Source organism: Babylonia areolata, chromosome 34 (genome assembly GCF_041734735.1).
Source record: "Babylonia areolata isolate BAREFJ2019XMU chromosome 34, ASM4173473v1, whole genome shotgun sequence".
Classification (NCBI taxonomy): domain Eukaryota; kingdom Metazoa; phylum Mollusca; class Gastropoda; order Neogastropoda; family Buccinidae; genus Babylonia; species Babylonia areolata.
Genome location: NC_134909.1, coordinates 9208910 through 9227519, shown reverse-complemented (window position 1 = coordinate 9227519; position 18610 = coordinate 9208910). Strand labels below are relative to the sequence as shown.

The following is an 18610-nucleotide window of genomic DNA, read 5'->3' as shown; positions in this document are numbered from 1 at the left end:
CACCTGTCATGCATGGCTGACTGTAGCCTGACTGCTACATATGTGTAATGCATGACTGACTGTAGTTTGACAACTACGTTATGTGTAATGCATGTGTGACTGCAGTCTGACAAATACATATGTGTAATGCATGACTGACTAGTTTGAAAACTACACCTGTGCCATACATGACTGTAGTCTGACTACTACACCTGTGTCATACATGACTGTAGTCTGACTACTACACCTGTGTCATACATGCCTGTAGTCTGACAGCTACACCTGTGTCATACATGACTGTAGTCTGACTACTACACCTGTGTCATACATGACTGTAGTCTGACTACTACACCTGTGTCATACATGACTGTAGTCTGACTACTACACCTGTGTCATACATGCCTGTAGTCTGACTACTACACCTGTGTCATACATGACTGTAGTCTGACTACTACACCTGTGTCATACATGACTGTAGTCTGACAGCTACACCTGTGCCATACATGACTGTAGTCTGACAGCTACACACCTGTGCCATACATGACTGTAGTCTGACTACTACACCTGTGTCATACATGACTGTAGTCTGACTACTACACCTGTGCCATACATGACTGTAGTCTGACAGCTACACCTGTGCCATACATGACTGTAGTCTGACTACTACACCTGTGCCATACATGACTGTAGTCTGACAGCTACACCTGTGTCATACATGCCTGTAGTCTGACTACTACACCTGTGTCATACATGCCTGTAGTCTGACAGCTACACCTGTGTCATACATGCCTGTAGTCTGACAGCTACACACCTGTCATACATGCCTGTAGTCTGACAGCTACACACCTGTCATACATGTCTGTCGCAATCCAGCAGCACCAGGTGGGTGCGAGTTTTTTCTGTCGTCCTTCTGTGTCTTTGTGTTACTTCAATTTTATTTTACTTCTCTTGGTGTCTTGCTTACTCAATTCTCTTTGCTCCCGCTGGACCACAAACGCCAGCATGTCTTTTCCGGTCATTTCTGTATTGAGCGAGGCAGCTGATTTCGTTCCAGGCCCTGCCTGCTGTACTCATCCCTTCTTCCACAGTTCTTCTCTGTGTGCCAAGTGGTCGGTCTCTCTCTCTTTTTCCTGGTGGTGCCCATCTGAAAGCAGCATGCTGGTGTCTGATTTTATACATTCATGGGACGAGGCCCAGCCACCTCCAGTGTCTCTGTTCCACCTCGTAAACGATGCTGTTGATGTTGATGTGTCTGCTCACTTCAATGTTGGTGACATGCTGTTCCAAGTGAACTCTGAGGTTTCGACGGAAACACCATCCTTAGAAGCTTGTAAGCTGGCTACCAGGTTTCTTGTTCGTTCTCCAGGTTTCCGAGTCGTATAAGAGAACTGACAGGACATTTGATTTGTAAATTCTTAGTTTGATGTTGGTCTGCAGTGAAGTTTTGCTGATGTTCTGCAGTCTACTGGGGCCTGAGCTGAGGCACCGATTCTGATGGAGATCTTCTTTTCCATGTGGCTGTCAACTGAAATATTGCTGCTAAGATGATTGATGTCCTGAACTCCCTCTGATCTCCACACAATGTACATTTGTATTGTTTTTTGTGCTCTTGTTCTTCGCTTTCATTACCTTGGTCTTGTCAAAATGGATCTTGAGTCCCACGCTTCTTGCTGTCCAACAGACTGTCTGTCTTGTCTTGAATGTCTTTTTGGGTGTGCAAGAGTAGAGCGATACCATCCGCAAAGTTGCAGTCTTCTAGCCGATCTGTCAGTTGCTACATACGCCCTCTTGGTTGGTCTGCAGTGGCTCTCTTCATCATCGAATCAATCACGAGGAAAAGAACGGACGTAATCACGTATCCCTGCCTGACTCCTGTCTTCACGTGGAACCACTCCCTCTGTTGCCCACCGTGAGGTACACAGCACTGGTTGTTGGCCTACATGTCTTTCAGGATGCTGATGACTTTTCTTGGAAATCCACATGCTCCACAAATCTTCCAGAGCGAGGGGTGGTGGATTATATCAAAGGCTTTTTCGAAGTCAGGATAGTTAATGTTGAGATTAATGTGTTTTATTTTACTTTATTTTGTTGTATTTCAATATATATTATTTCATCTTGTTTTATTGTGTTTCGTGATGTTTTTATTTATCTATTTTCAGGCACATGCAGTTGTGGCCAGACATCAACATGTAACGAAGTCCCGCTGATCGTGGTGGTGGCCATACTGTCAGTCATTGTGGTCGTTCTTCTTGTGTTGAATATCTACCAGTACGTGATGAGATGGAGAAGGCTGCCGGCTACAGGTGTGGTATCATACTCCCCAAGCATAGACATGCACAGACACACAGACACAGACACACACACACAGACACAGACACACACACACACACACACACACAGAGATTGGTTTGGTTGGAGTAGGGTATGGAGGGTTAAGTCAAATGGAAATTTTACGAGAGAGAGAGAGAGAGAGAGAGAGAGAGAGAGAGAGAGAGAGAGAGAGAGAGTACAATGAGTGTAGGGATGTTCTTATGTGTGTGGGCCTTTGTCTTCTTTTTGGTAATGGATTTTTCTCAATTTCTTATTTTTCAGCAGAACAGCCAACAACTCACAAGTCAGTGGATGAGAGGTATGTGCATCTCTGTGTATCACTACAATTCGCAACATTGAGTATGTAATTGAAAATAATTAGACTATTAATCAAATAAATAGTCAATGTTATTATGATACTTATTTCAAGGACATCACAGTTTTACATTAAATGCGCCAAACTATTATTATTACCATTTTACATCTGCAATACATGATAAAAACAACCACCTTTAGTTAGTCAAATGATTGCTTCGTTTTCTTTTTGTGTGTGTTCAGATTTGCATGTATGCATGCGTCCGTGCATGTGCACTTAGCTATACGTGCTTGTGGATGCGGTATCTGTCTGTGCCACTCCCTTTGAGCAATTTGAGCACCCGAGAAATTGAAAACTACATGGTCACTGTTGTAGTCTGACAATATATAATAATACCATAGCCACTGTTGTATGGTTGATAATGTCTGACAGGATGTAAAAGCACCATTATCGTTGTGGTATAGTTACAAACGTCTGACAGGACATTACAAACACCATAGTCACTGTTGTGGTCTGACAGGATATTACAAACACCATAGTCACTGTTGTGGTCTGACAGGATATTACAAACACCATAGTCACTGTTGTGATTTGACAGGATATTACAAACACCATAGTCACTGTTGTGGTCTGACAGGATATTACAAACACCATAGTCACTGTTGTGGTCTGACAGGACATTACAAACACCATAGTCACTGTTGTGGTCTGACAGGACATTACAAACACCATAGTCACTGTTGTGGTCTGACAGGACATTACAAACACCATAGTGACTGTTGTGGTCTGACAGGACATTACAAACACCATAGTCACTGTTGTTGTCTGACAGGGCATTATAAACACCATAGTCACTGTTGTGGTATGACAGGATATTATAAACACCATAGTCACTGTTGTGCTGTGTTACAAAGGTCTGACAGGATATTGCAAGCACCATTGTCACTGTTGTGGTCTGACAGGACATTACAAAAACACCATAGTCACTGTTGTGGTCTGACAGGATACTACAAACACAATAGTCACTGTTATACTGTTAACAAGGTCTGACAGGATATCCTCCCGAAACCTGGAGGGGGTCAGGCTGGTGTTCTCCTGACCCACTCCCGGGAGGGTCACTACCTTGTCGTGGTCGGGAGGCTTAGTGGCCAGTGATCGAGCGAGCTATGTCGGCGGGGGCATCAGTGCTTCTTGGGGTTTGGTGCTCTGATCCCAGGTCTTAATTGACAGCCTACATAGCCATCGTAGCTGTCAGGGCTGAATAAGTGGTGGTTTTGTACTGATGCCCCTGATAGGGCTTCCCATGCCGAACAGGTCGTGAGTGAGGCCCAAACTAAACGTGACCCACTGTCCCTTTCGCTGTTCTCTATTCTTCTTTTTACTGCCTCTTTTCTGTCCTCAGCTCCCCATCAAGCCTTCTTTTCCACATTCTTTTTTTCTCTGCGGCCTTCTTTAGACCCGCCGTGTTTGCCGTGCGGCGCGACCTGTGATGGAGGGGAATGAGATCCTGGGGATTGAGAGAGCACGCTGCTCTCAACACATCCCTTTGGCTCGGACCTCTCCTAAGACAGGCGGCACACATTGGCCCGTGTGTGTCAATCGGCTACCCCTTCGTGGGGCTGGGTCAAGACTGGCAGTTTAGTGGCTGACGAAGGTAACCCCCGTAGTGCTCGGTTCTCTGTCCCCGGGAGCTGGGCATGATCGGGGGGGAACACGTTGGAGCTGGACTGTTGGTCGTATATCCCTCCCGAAACCTGAAAGGGGTCAAGCTGGTGTTCCCTTGACCCTGGCCCCTAAGTTGGACCCCATGGTGGGTGGGTAAGGGAGGGATGAATTCACATTTTTTCAACATGAATTCAAAAAAACTACACCCCCCTAACTCTGGCAAAAGACGACGAGAAGGAACGGACGACTCCGACTTCGACTCGGAGGTCGTCGAGACCTCTGGTTTTTGGCCATCGTGGCTGGTGATGGAGGGCGCTGATGACGACAAGCCCTTGTCGGCTCTCAGCCCCTTCGCTGTCCAGAAGGGCTTTCAGTGTCTGGCAGGATCGCTGAAGTCCATCAAGAGGCTGAGGAGCGGAGCATTTTTAGTTCAGATGGAGTCCAAAAGGCAGACACAGCTCCTTCTCAAGGCGACCACTTTCGTGGATAGGGCGGTGAAGGTTTCCCCTCACAAAGGTCTCAACTGCTCAAAGGGGGTCATCAGATGCCCAGAGTTGAAAGGAGTGTCTGAAGCTGAAATCAAGAGCGAGCTGTCCTCTCAGGGAGTGACCGACATGTACAGGGTGACGGTGAGGAAGGGGTCGGACAGAGTCCCGACCAACACTTTCTTCCTCACCTTCTGCTGCCCGGATGTCCCCAAGGACATTCAGGTCGGATACCTCATGGTCAGTGTAAGCTTGTATGTGCCGTCCCCTCTGAGATGCTTTAAATGTCAGAAATTCGGACACGTCAGGGACCGATGTAAGGAGGAAGAGGCGTGTGGCACCTGTTCGAAGGCGGCGCACCAGGGCGATTGCGTCAGTGCAGCCCGGTGTGCGAACTGCGGAGGTGGCCACCCGTCCTCATCGAAAGACTGCCCCGCCTGGAAAAAAGAGAAACAAATCCAGAAGGTCAAGACCGAAAAAAAGATATCCTTCTTTGAGGCAAAGAAACAGGTGGAGGCCGCGTCGCCTAAGGCGTCGTATGCCTCTGTCGTCAGACCCAGGATGGTGGACGTCGCGGTCCAGACGACGTCCACAGGAACGCAGACGGACGACTTAACCGCCTTGTTAGAACCGTTGGCCTTGGGTGGAGACGCCGTGTCCACCCCTTCCCATCCTGTGCGGCAGTCCTCAGGGGCTGCTGGGCGGGAGAGAAAAGCCTCGGGCGGAGGCACGTTGTCCGCCTCCCGCCCCACCCCACCCCCCGGCACCCCTCGCCCCGCCTCTCGTCTGCCTGGCCCTCGGGCTGGCGGAAGTGGCCGGAAACCCCCCATACCTCCAAAACTCAAGGAGGGGAGGGTTGCGGCCTCGGCGGGATCGGGAGGGGCCGAGGTGGTGGATATTCCGACTCGGTCGGAATCAGAAAAATTTATTTCGAAAAATAAATATTCCATCCTGGCGGACCTTGAGCCACCGCAAGCACAGGAGCAGGGGGTAGCGATGGAATAGGCTGCTGCTTTATTTTTTTTAACCTTTTTTAATGGCAGTGATCCACTGGAACATCCGGGGGTTCCACGCCAATTTTCAGGAACTCCAGCTGCTTTGTCGTGCTTTGAAACCTTCAGTGCTGGCGCTGCAGGAGACTCTGCAAAGAGATGGCAAGGTTTTATCTCTCTCTGGTTTTAACTCCGTTTTTAAACCTGCTCAACCGAAGCAAGAGGGATTGACGAGAGGTGTCGCTCTTTTTATTCACAAGTCCCTTTTATACAGTACAGTTCTTTTAAGCACCCCTTTACAGGCGGTGGCAGTCAGAGTCACGCTTGAGAAAACCATCACTGTCTGCTCTCTCTACCTTCCTCCTTCCGTCCGCGTTCTGAGGCAGGACCTCATGAACCTGGTCGACCAGCTCCCACGTCCGTTTTTACTGTTGGGCGACTTCAATGGACACTCCCCGCTCTGGGGAAGTGAGATGACATCAGCCCGAGGTCTTCTCTTGGAAAACCTTCTTTCAGACATGGACGTGTGCTGTCTTAACGACAAGTCTCCCACTTACCTGCATCTGTCCTCTGGAAAGCTCTCGTATTTAGATCTGTCGGTCTGCGATCCATCGTTGGTCCTGGACTACGAGTGGAAAGTGCACGACGATCTGCACGGGAGTGACCACTTTCCTGTCGTCCTCCGCCCCACAGATGGAGAAGGTGACTCTCTGCCTGACCGCCTGTATTACGACAAAGCAGACTGGAGTTTTTTTACCACCAAGATAAGAGCGGAGCTGCAGGAAGAAACAGTATTGAAAAGCAAGGACCCTGCTGACGCTCTGACTCGGATCGTTTTAGATTGCGCCAAAGCAGCAGTCCCATCGTCTACCTCCAAGCCTCAGGTCCCTAGAACGCCCTGGTTCAACGCGGAATGTCAGGAGGCCCGCAAGTCTCGGAAGAGAGCGCAGCGACGCGTCTTTCGGAGACCGGAGACCGATAGCGTTCGAACCCATCAACAGCTGAGGGCGAAAGCCAGGTATGTTTTTAAAAAGAGCCAGAGGAAGTCATGGAGAGATTTCTGCTCTTCCTTAACCGCCAACACACCCAAGAAGAAAGTGTGGAGGGTTTTAAAAAGAATTAAGGGCAAAAACGTATGCCTGACCTTTCACCATCTTAAACTCTCAGACGCTCAGGTCACAGAGAAGAAAGCAGTTGCCAATTTGCTTGCCTCCACAATAGAACAGAACTCGAGATCTGCTAACAAATCTGCTCGCTTTCTTAAAACCAAAAACCTGTCAGAAAAAAACACCATGTAACTTCTTTTCCGACAGCACAGAGAATTACAACCTTCCTTTCACAATGAACGAACTTAAATCTGCCCTTCAGACCTGTACGGATTCCTGTCCAGGAATGGATGAGGTCCATTACAAACTCCTAAAGCACCTTCCCCAAACCTGTCTGGACACCCTGCTTAAAGTTTATAACCACATCTGGGTCACAGGCTTCTTTCCACCCTCCTGGCGGAAAGCCCTCATAATCCCGCTGCCGAAACCGGGAAAAGACCCCTCGAACCCCTCCAACTACCGCCCAGTTGCACTGACCAGCTGCATCTGCAAACTGATGGAGAAGATGGTCAACGGTAGACTGATGTGGAAACTAGAGACCGACGGCCTTCTGGCGAAAGAACAGTGCGGTTTCCGCAAGCATCGCTCTACCGTTGACCATCTGGTTCGTCTGGAAACCACTGTAAGAAATGCTTTTGTGAACAAACAGCATGTGGTGGCCATATTTTTTTACTTGGAGAAAGCTTACGATACCACGTGGAAGTTTGGTATTCTCTCGGACTTGCACAAGCTCGGCTTCCGAGGACACCTGCCTCAGTTCATCCACAATTTTTTACAAGACAGACAATTCCAGGTGAGAGTCGGCACCACCCTGTCCGACATTCACGAGCAGGAGCTGGGTGTCCCGCAAGGGAGCATCCTGTCGCCGGCTCTTTTCAGCATCAAAATTAATGACATCGTTCAATCCGTTCAGAAAGGATCGGACAGCTCGCTGTTCGTGAATGATTTTGCCTTATATGCAACCGGCAGCACGTACGCCAGCATCCAGCGACGGCTTCAGCTCTGCGTCAACAAAATCCAGTGTTGGGCAGAGGAGAATGGCTTCACGTTTTCATCCTCCAAAACTGAATGCATCCATTTTCATAACTTTCGCCAGTTCTATCCGGACCCCTGAAATCCGTCTGGGAACATCCACCATCCCGGCGGTCAAGGAAGCCAGATTTCTAGGGGTCGTCTTCGATCAGAAGCTGAACTTCCTCAGCCACATTAAACAGCTGAAAGTATCTTGCCAAAAAGCCCTTAAAATCATCCGAGTTGTGGCACACACGAACTGGGGTGCTGATAAGAGAACTCTCTTGCACCTCTACAGAGCCCTGGTCCGGTCCAAACTGGATTATGGAAGTGTGGTATACAGCTCGGCCAGACCGTCCTATCTGAAACTGTTGGACCCTGTACACCACCAAGGGCTCCGTCTCAGCTTAGGTGCTTTCCGCACCACCCCTGTGCACAGCCTGTACACAGAGGCGGGGGAACCGCCTCTTTCCAACCGCAGACTGAAGCTGACCCTGAACTATTATTTGAAATTGTTCTCTGAACCTACAAACCCTGCTTACGATGCTGTATTCAACAACCCTTTCGATAAGAAATTTACAGACAACCCAAACTGCATACCTCCTCTCGGACTCCGCATTCAGCCGTACTTAGAAAAGGCCGATCTGGATGTCGGTGGCATCTCGGATTTCTCTAAGTTCCCTGACAGCCCTCCGTGGACCTTTACAACATCTGAGGTCCGATTCGATCTGGCCTTGTACCGTAAGGACACCACCAGTTCTCTGGCCTACAGAACCTACTTTTCGGAACTGTGCCACAAATTCCCCACTTTTCAAAGCATCTTCACTGACGGTTCCAAGTCAGAGGACGGGGTCGCCGCATCTGCGTTCTGTCCCGCCTTTCCTGACCGGCCCTCAATGGAACACATCCTGTCTGACAGCTCGGTGTACACTGCGGAGCTGACCGCACTGGTTCTGGGGTTAAAAATGGTTCTCTCTTCAAAACAGAAGAGATTCATGATCTTTTCCGACTCCTTGTCAGCCCTGGAGGCGATCGCCTGCAGGAATATCACTCATCCCAAACTGCTGGAATTTTATGAAACGTTTACTCTCGCAACGAAGAAAGGATACGAGGTTATGTTGGCCTGGGTTCCCGGACATGTTGGCATTCGTGGTAACGAAAGGGCGGACCTGCTGGCCAGGAACGCTGTAAAGAAAGAATTATCCAGATCCTTGGTACCCTATACAGACATGAAGCGGAAGGTCAACACGTACGTTAAGGATCTTTGGCAAGAGGAGTGGAGCACCCAGACGGACAACAAGCTCTTCCAGATCCGTCCGGACCTAAAAGAGACCCTCCCTTCGGGGGTGAAGAACAGAAAGGAGTCTGTGCTGTGCAGACTGCGTACGGGGCACACTTTTTTTTACTCATTCTTACTTGTTGAAGGGGGAAGAGGCCCCTCGATGCATTCCCTGTGACGAGCCTCTCACCGTGAAACACGTGCTCCTTGATTGTTGGGATCTGCATGACGTTAGACGCAGACATTACACGGCGGTTTCTTTGAAGACTTTGTTTCGTGATGTCCCTCCGTGGGCGCTGATGGACTTCTTAAAAGAAGTGAACCTTTTTAACCAGATTTGAAGGTTTTAAACTATGGAAGTTTTTTTTTTAACTTTGGAGTGGAAAGTTTGAAGTGATGACTCGTTTTAATTGGTTGTTTTTTTATCCTTGTAGTAGTTATTGACGCGGCGATAGCCTTGAGATGGCCTTAGTGGTCGGCGAGGCTCTAAGCACCATAATTTCATTTCATTTTGACAGGTTATAAACACTATAACCACAGTTGTACTGTTAACAAGGTCTGACAGAATATTATAAACACCATAGCCACTGTTGTACTATTAACAAGGTCTCACTGGATATAAACACTATAGCCACTATTGCACTGTTAACAAGGTCTGGCAGGATATAAACACCATAGCCATTGTTTTACAGTTACTAAGGCCTGACTGGATATTATAAACACCATAGCCACAGTTGTACTGTTAACAAGGTCTGACAGGATATTATAAACACCATAGTCACTGTTGTACTTACAAAGGTGTTACATGATATTTTAGACACCATAGTCACTGTTGTACTGTTAACAAGGTCTGACTGGATATTATAAACACCATAGCCACTGTTGTACTGTGTTACTAAGGTGTTACAAAGGTGTTACATGATATTTTAAACACCATAGTCACTGTTGTACTGTGTTACAAAGGTCTGACAGGACATTATATACATCATAGCCACTGTTGTACTGTGTTACTAAGGTCTAACAGGACATTATATACAACATAGTCACTGTTGTACTGTGTTACTAAGGTGTTACATGATATTTTAAACACCATAGTCACTGTTATACTTACAAAGGTGTTACATGATATTTCAGACACCATAGTCACTGTCGTACTGTGTTACAAAGGTGTGACAGGATATTATAGACACCATAGTCACTGTTGTACTGTTAACAAGGTCTGACAGGATATTACAAACACCATAGTCACTGTTGTACTGTTAACAAGGTCTGACAGGATATTACAAACACCATAGTCACTGTTGTACTGTTAACAAGGTCTGACAGGATATTACAAACACCATAGTCACTGTTGTACTGTTAACAAGGTCTGACAGGATATTACAAACACCATAGTCACTGTTGTACTGTTAACAAGGTCTGACAGGATATTATAAACACCATAGTCACTGTTGTACTGTTAACAAGGTCTGACAGGATATTATAAACACCACAGTCATTGTTGTACTGTTAATTAGGTCTGACAGGATGTTATAAACACCATAGCCACTGTTGTACTGTTAACAAGGTCTGACAGGATATAAAAACACCATAGTCACTGTTGTACTGTTAACAAGGTCTGACAGGATATAAAAACACCATAGCCACTGTTGTACTGTTAACAAGGTCTGACAGGATATAAAAACACCATTATCGTTGTGGTATAGTTACAAAGGTCTGACAGGATATTATGAACACCTCAGCCTCTGTTGTACTGTGTTACAAAGGTATTACATGATATTTTAAACACCATAGTCACTGTTGTACTGTCTTACAAAGGTATTACATGATATTTTAAACACCATAGTCACTGTTGTACTGTTAACAAGGTCTGAGAGGATACCACAAACACCACAGTCACTGTTCTGACAGGATATTACAAACATCATAGTGACTGTTGTGGTCTGACAGGACATCACAAACACCATAGTCACTGTTGTGGTCTGACAGGACATCACAAACACCATAGTCACTGCTGTCGTCTGACAGGACATCACAAACACCTCATGTATTTTCAGGGCTGCCAGAACGGAGACCCCCTTGGCAATGTCACCCATTGCTAGTGGTGTGGCCACAGATGGTAAGCTTTACCAAGGTCACATTTGATTAAAACTATTAACGTCTTTCATGATGAAGGGGAAGAAGCGTTGAAAAATAGCCTTGGTTTAATTTTTAACTTAAAAAAACTCATTTCCACTTGGTGTTGGGAGTGCAGGGGTTAGGGAGTGAGTTTAGAAATGTCTCATTGTTGCACTTGCTGACCGTTTTGTCACTCCCGTGGAGTGCTCCTTGGGCCTGCTACTTGCACCTGGCTGCTGACTGGAGAGAAACATTCTCAATTTAACAAAGAGAAACTCCCCTTAGTGGGGTAAGAACATCTCTTTTGTGAAGAATATACCTTTCAAAAAACCAGCATGAGCAGAAAACTGTTGCGAAACATTTTTTGATAAAAATGGTTGTTTGAACATTGTCTTTAAGTCTACAAGAAGAAAATTACCGTACACGGCCAATGGAGGCCAATATCAAGAAATAATAATCCACATGGGACTCAAGCAAACTTATGACAGTATGTCCCGAGATGAAAAACTAGACACTGCATCACAACCCTGAATGATGCATAATAATATGCTGTTATCGAGTGAATGGTTAATCCAGGCCATGGTGTCTTGTTTTCCATGAAGAAGCATCATAAACCAGTCTTGGTTTAACCTTTAACTTTAAAAACTACATAAGCTTGAAACAAGATGTCATGAATGTTCATGTTAGCATTATTATTACATAAAGGGATTTCAAGGAAATGTTAAGACTATCATTTTATTGAAAGATTTTTTTTCCAGGAAATCATGTATCATCCAATGAGGAATTCAGACTTTTGGGGCTAGTGTCGAGTTTCTAACTTGGGATTTACTGCCAAGAAATTTTTTTTTATTTCCCTGTGGATTATTATTCTTTCTTACTTGCCCCCTTGGGCTGCCTCTGATAGTTTGCACTTGCAGATTTCAAGGAAGTGTTTGACTGTTGTTTCATTAAATGACACGTTTTTGCTACATCTTCCTGCTCCAACAGTGATAGTAATACTTTTAATTGAATTCAACCCACTGTTTCCAAAATGTTAGCCTGTAATGCCAATCACTACTCCAAAGCATTCACTCTTATGAAGAAAACCCCGAAAAAAAAGTGTGTATATGTCGGTTGACAAAGTGTGTAAAGTAATGACACCTACCCAGGCTTCACAGTCAGTGTGTCAGCAAGGTGAATGACTGCTGTTGCAGACACAGGGCCGTACGAAGAAGTGAGGTCTGAGATCAGAGCTGTGTCTGAAGCTCCACACACATCACACACCTCAGGTAATGCTCCTCCTGTTCTTGGCTGAACGAATGAATGGATTGATCAATATTCACTACCCTATCAATTGACTGATCAATTAAACAAATGACTTTTGTTTTTCTTTGCCTTCATCCATAGTTATGTCTTTTTTTCTTCTTGTTTTTTCTCTTTTATACATTCATTTATGTGCTTGTTGGTTACATAGATGCATGCCTTCAAAATATACAAACAAATTATTATGTGCCAACTGTGCAAAATGTTTTGATTTTTGTTGCTGCTTTACAGTCATTATTTTCATACTTGATACAACAAATATTTTTTTCGGATAGGAAATTTGTATGTGTTATTTTTCTCTTCGTATTCTCAATCAACTTTGGTGTTATCTGTTTGTCCCTCTTTACTGCAGGCTTCAGCAAACATATCCACAAGTCTTTGTTGTGTACAGTGTACTGGGCTGTGGGTTATTTCTGTTCTCAAAGTAAATTTAGTTTCGTTTATCATTGCTTTTATTTAATCCCAAATCTTTTACATATCTTTGTGGTCGTAAATTTCAGAAGCGCAAAGCGTTGACCACTTCGCTCTTTGGCTTTTTGCATGATTCTGTTACATTCTTTTCATGGTGTCGTTCTGGGGCTGTATTCAAGAGACCATCCTGCCTGCGGTTAAATGTGTGCCTGGGGGTAATCTGCCTGAGGTAAGGCAAACTGCCAGAGGGTTAGCGATATCCCGTATCAGGAACACAAAAACCAACCTGCAGTTCTACAAACCTGGAGACAATTTACCCTTGCTATCTGCCAAGGGTGACAGCCCACGAAGCAGAGGTAAACATGGCGAATCCTTTTGTTGCAGTGGTTATTTTAAGGAAAACAGGCGTTTTGCAGAGAGACCATGTCTTGAATCCAGCCTCTGATAGTTTGATTTTATCCTTTGTTCGCTTGGCAGTCAAAAATGACATATTGAGACTAGTAGACGTCATTATTTTCCATATGAATTACGTATGTAGCTGTGAAGTGAGTGCACTTGCAGACAATAGATTTGGAATGCCCGAATTTTGCAGATCATCAAAATTGGTTCATTCCAGAGAAATATGTCAATCCGACATATTGGCTGTAAAGCAGGGAGGACAATGTGTCTGAATGTGAAAGTGGCCTCTTGATTTGACAAGCTGCTGACCTTAATCCAAGTTTTGCTACTGAAGCTTTTTTTTCTTTTCTTTTATTGTCACACTGTGGTGTGACTGAAGTAAAAGAGCATGTGCAGAAGGGAATCCCCGGGATGTTTATTTATAGACCACAGGTTAACTGCCTGAGTGCACTTTGTGTGTCATGAATACGAAGATAACCTGGCCTTCAAGGCAAACTGTAACCGCGGGTCTCTACCCTGTCAAGGGTAACTTGTCTTCCTGCAAAATGATTTTTGTCTTGATTACGGCCCCTGTATGTCCTCCTCCCCACTTTGCCAGGTTGGTGATTCCCATCAGCAGTATCCCCTGAGGTGAGTGTGGACGTTCAACATGACTGTAACACGTGGTGTGAGCTGTTCACTGTGTGTGTTGTTCAACATGACTGTAACACGTGGTGTGAGCTGTTCACTGTGTGTTGTTCAACATGACTGTAACACGTGGTGTGAGCTGTTCACTGTGTGTGTTGTTCAACATGACTGTAACACGTGGTGTGAGCTGTTCACTGTGTGTTGTTCAACATGACTGTAACACGTGGTGTGAGCTGTTCACTGTGTGTGTTGTTCCAGACACAGGGCCGTATGAAGAGCTGAAGCCGATTGACATAGGACTGAAGTCTGTGTACAGTGCCATGTCTCCACCTCCACACACCTCGGGTAATTCTCCTCTGTGTGTGTGTGTGTGTGTGTGTGTGTGTGTGTGTGTGTGTGTGTGTGTTTGTACATGCATACATGTGTGTGTGTGTGTGTGTGTGTGTGTGTGTGTGTTCCAGTATGTGTCTGTGTCTGTGCACACGTGAGTGCATGTGCGTGAGTGTGTTTATCGTTGTGAATAATTAATGTTTTGTACAGGCAAGTGTTCCAACACGTTTTCCGATGTCCATGGATACACATGTTGTTTTCACTGTCCCTGTGTGTTTGTTTTTGTCTGTCTTCCCTTCCTCCTACTCTGTCTCTCTGTCTCTGTCTGTCTGTCTGTCTCTCTCTGTCTCTCTGTACTCGTCCATCATTCCTCTCTTTCCCTTTGTTTTACCACTCTCTATCGATCAACCTCCCTTCTGTCTATCTGCCCTGTCTCTCTCTTTTATGTTTCCCTCACCTCTCTCTGTCTCTCCCTCTGTCCATCTTTGTCTGCCTCTCTCACACTGTTTCTCTGACCCAGTCTGTCTCTCTCTGTGTCTTCCTACACACACACACACACACACACACACACACACACACACACACACACACACACACACACACACTTTGTCTCTCTTTATCGCTGTCTCTGTCTGACTGTCTGACAGTCTCTCTCTCCCCCCTCTCTCTCTCTTTCTCTCTCTCTGTCTCCCTCTCTTTCTCTCTCCCTCTCTTAGCATTTTCATTTTGGTTTCCAGGAACGGATGGTGGTTATGAAAATTCCGGTTAACAAACCTGCATCTGCTGCAACAATTGCCCGACTTTGAATGAGGCGTTTCTTCTTCTTCTTCTTCTCTTACGTGTGTGTTCTACACATAATGTGAGTCTGTGTGACAACACATGTTTCGGCTGTCTTTGTATCCCTCTCTCTGTGTGTGTGTGTGTGTGTGTGTGTGTGTGTGTGTGTGTGTGTGTGTGTGTGTGTGTGTGTGTGTGTGTGTGTGTGTGTGTGTGTGTGGTTAACCTGAACACATTTATTTCATTTTGGAAATACTTTGTCAGTGCCAAATTTGGATTGAACACACTGGAAAAAATGTTTCTACTCATACCAATGATATGTTTAAATCTTTCGGATTAAGCTGGATTTCTGGATCTTGAATGTCTTTTCTGTTTTGTCTCTGGATCTACAAGATTTGATTGGGTCATTTCTGGTTCAATGCTGGTACGTTTGTTTCGGGTTTAAAGACGGCGTGATGTTTTATTTCTTGTCGACAGTTTAAAGAAAAGAATCATGACAGAACACACACACTGACACTAACTACACAATCAACGTGTCTTCTGCAAATGGATATTTTCACAAGGGTATGAAATCAGCCACAATAGACTTACTGCCAGTTTCGGTCAAAGGCAGTCATTTTACCTGAAAACACTCTTGTCACTGTCGGAATTGTGCATTCGATTGATAATTTGCGATAATATGTTACCGAATGGAGGCGTAGTAGGCAGCTAAAAGATTTGTGCATAGGTCTCATCACTTACAGCAGTGTGTTCCCAAACGACCATCAACAGTCTCTATCAACAAATCAACATTCTTTGATCCACAATTTATTAAACTCGTATCATACATGCTTGTTCGAAAAAGTTTCCTGGTTTAACTTGAACTGTCATTAATTTGAAAGAAATGTTCGTGCACAATGATAACTGCAGATTCTGACAATGACTAGCCGTTTTTTTTTTTAAGCATTTCTGATCAGAGAGGCAGGTGCTGATTGGTCCTTGAGTCCACAACTCTTCTGATCCACTCTTTCATTTTCCTCTTTTACATCTTATTGTGTGTTCATTGTGTTTTTATTCATGTACATTTCCATTTGTTATCGTAGATTTTGTTAAATGAAGTTGAAGATCTAGTGCATGTATTGAAAAGATAAACTGAATGAATATTTTGATAAAAGCAATGCTTTATGTGTCTAACAGAATGTAGTTTGATTTTTCAGAGTATCATTCTGTTGTTCTTCATGGTCGGATTTGAACTGCACTGGGGTTTGACTTGAAACGTATCTAGTGACAATGTGATAGCACATGACGATGTTAGAACTAATTAATAATTGTTGATTATATTTTCAAGTATTACTATTGGTTGCTCTGTTTCTTTTCTGGTGTCAATAATTCATGATTACTTTGTGATATTCAAACAAATCTGCTCAGAATTTGAACTGCAGTGGAGTTTGACTTGAAACGTATCTAGTGACAATGTGATAGCACATGTTTGAACTATTTTGTAATTGTTGATTATATTTTCAAGTATTACTATAGTTACTCTTCTCTTTTCTTTGTGATATTCAATAAATCTGCTCGGTGCCATAAAATTTATATATTCTGTTGTTCATTATCTGTGTACAAATATTGTCACCGTCAGCATGAACGTAATATTCTACTTTAGTAATGCAGTCACACTGTATTGCGTTGGACTGCATTGTACTGTGCTGTGTTTTTTTCCTGGGGAGAGCACACTACTACAATTCAACTACACCTGATTATTCCCCTTTTCCCTGTCACCATGTTTGTTTTGTTTACTTATCAAAGTACACACATGTCCCAGGGACAGTTATCTTGTTGCCGTGGGTAATTTTACATGCACAAAGAGCGTGCAGCAGCCAGACCACGATCCAAGGTCTAGTGGAGGAGGGAATAGAAATCCTGGTCTGTGAGTGAATCAAACACGGGAGCCTTGCTTTGTTGTCAGATGCTTTATCCACTAGGCCACCACTCTGGTTTTGTTTTTGTGTTTTGTTATTTGACAAGTGTTGAGGAGATCTTGAGCTTCAGTTCATTCTGTATAGTTATACTCACTGAGTCATGCATGCCTTGGATATTTCTTTGATTAAAGCAATGTCATTCCTGGACTGACTGATCATTTATATATACACATACCAGTGTATTATTCTGTATTTGACATCTCGTTTTTTTACCAAACATTTATTTTAAACTTTAATTTGAAGTATAACTTTAAGATAATGTTCTGTTCGATTTTTAATGTAGGTTTTAGTCATAGCCTGACAATTGTTAGAGCACAGCTGAGGATAATGTTGACCAATGCAAAACTTGATCAACACGAACACACATTCACGCGCACAAACACATCAGAACACATATGTGAGTATGTACTCTTCATCCATTGTTATAAGCATGTATCTGAAGAGTAAAAGATGATGAATAAAGTATTTAATGAATCATTGTGTGTGCTTTATGTTGTGAATACATACACTGTGTCAAACTGAACTCTGTTTAACTACAATCAGTTAGTTTTGACACATGCCACAGAAAGACTTTGCTTCCACACACAATATCAGTATAAACATGCATTTCAACTCTGTGTTATTTTCAATACAAACTTTTAAAGCAACCCAGCTGATGTGCATTAAACAAACAAGCCCACCTGTCTAACATTTTAACCAAACATACCACTGCTACGTAATTTGCTGATTTTGGGGTCTACTGTTTTGTAGCAGACAAATATTTACGGCATGGGGCAGATCAAAATGGATGTAATAAAAACGAGAAATGATCTGTCATTTCCAGATGACCACTGTCAAGTTGAAAACACCCCCTTTGCTCAGCATCAAAAGTTCAGTGTCATTTGACCACAGACATACAGGTAACACACACTGAAACAGAAAGATCTCAATCAAGGTATTTGCATACACTTTTCCTTCATGAATTATTTGGACAGTGAAAGAGTAGGCCTCAAACAATAGTGCCTGTGTCAACAACTATCTGTCATCTGACTGCTTGGCTGATCACAAACAACTCAACGACCATACATAACACAAAATGAAATAAAACCCGGAGCAGGAAAACTCAACATGGTACCAGGAAAACTTCATGACACTAAATTCGTTTACCAAACTTAAAACAATATTTGTATATTGTACACACACACACATACACACACACAAACATGCACGTACATGCAAAAACCAACACACACACGTGCGCGCACGCGTGCACACACACACACACATACACACATAGCATTCAAGGACTTCTTGTTTGTGAACAGTGTGTGTGTGTGTGTGTGTGCGTTTCTGTGTCTGTGTGTGTTTGTGTGCGTCTATGTGTATCTGTGTGTGTGTGTGTGTGTGTGTGTGGTTGTGTGCGTCTGTGTGTGTATCTGTGTGTGTGAGTCTGTGTGTGTGTGTGTGTGTGTGTGTGTGTGTGTGTGTGTGTCTGTGTGTGTTTGTGTGCGTCTGTGTGTGTATCTGTGTGTGTGAGTCTCTCTCTCTCTCTTTCTGTGTGTATGT

The 18610-nt window shown here is 44.2% G+C and overlaps 2 protein-coding genes across 2 annotated transcripts in view; both read left to right on the top strand.

Moving 5' to 3' along the window:
• LOC143277317 (uncharacterized) overlaps positions 1-17539 on the top strand; it is a 41810-nt gene extending 24271 nt beyond the window's left edge. The window contains exons 14-20 of the mRNA XM_076582098.1: positions 2139-2282; positions 2572-2608; positions 11201-11262; positions 12455-12529; positions 13154-13330; positions 14259-14345; positions 15068-17539. Of these exons, the coding sequence (XP_076438213.1) occupies positions 2139-2282; positions 2572-2608; positions 11201-11262; positions 12455-12529; positions 13154-13330; positions 14259-14345; positions 15068-15099 (614 nt within the window). The 3' untranslated portion in view covers positions 15100-17539. The remainder of the gene's footprint in view (positions 1-2138; positions 2283-2571; positions 2609-11200; positions 11263-12454; positions 12530-13153; positions 13331-14258; positions 14346-15067) is intronic.
• The window catches only part of LOC143277613 (uncharacterized), a 236577-nt gene that overhangs the window by 106878 nt on the left and 111089 nt on the right, over positions 1-18610 (top strand). The gene's annotated exons all lie outside the window — the stretch shown is intronic.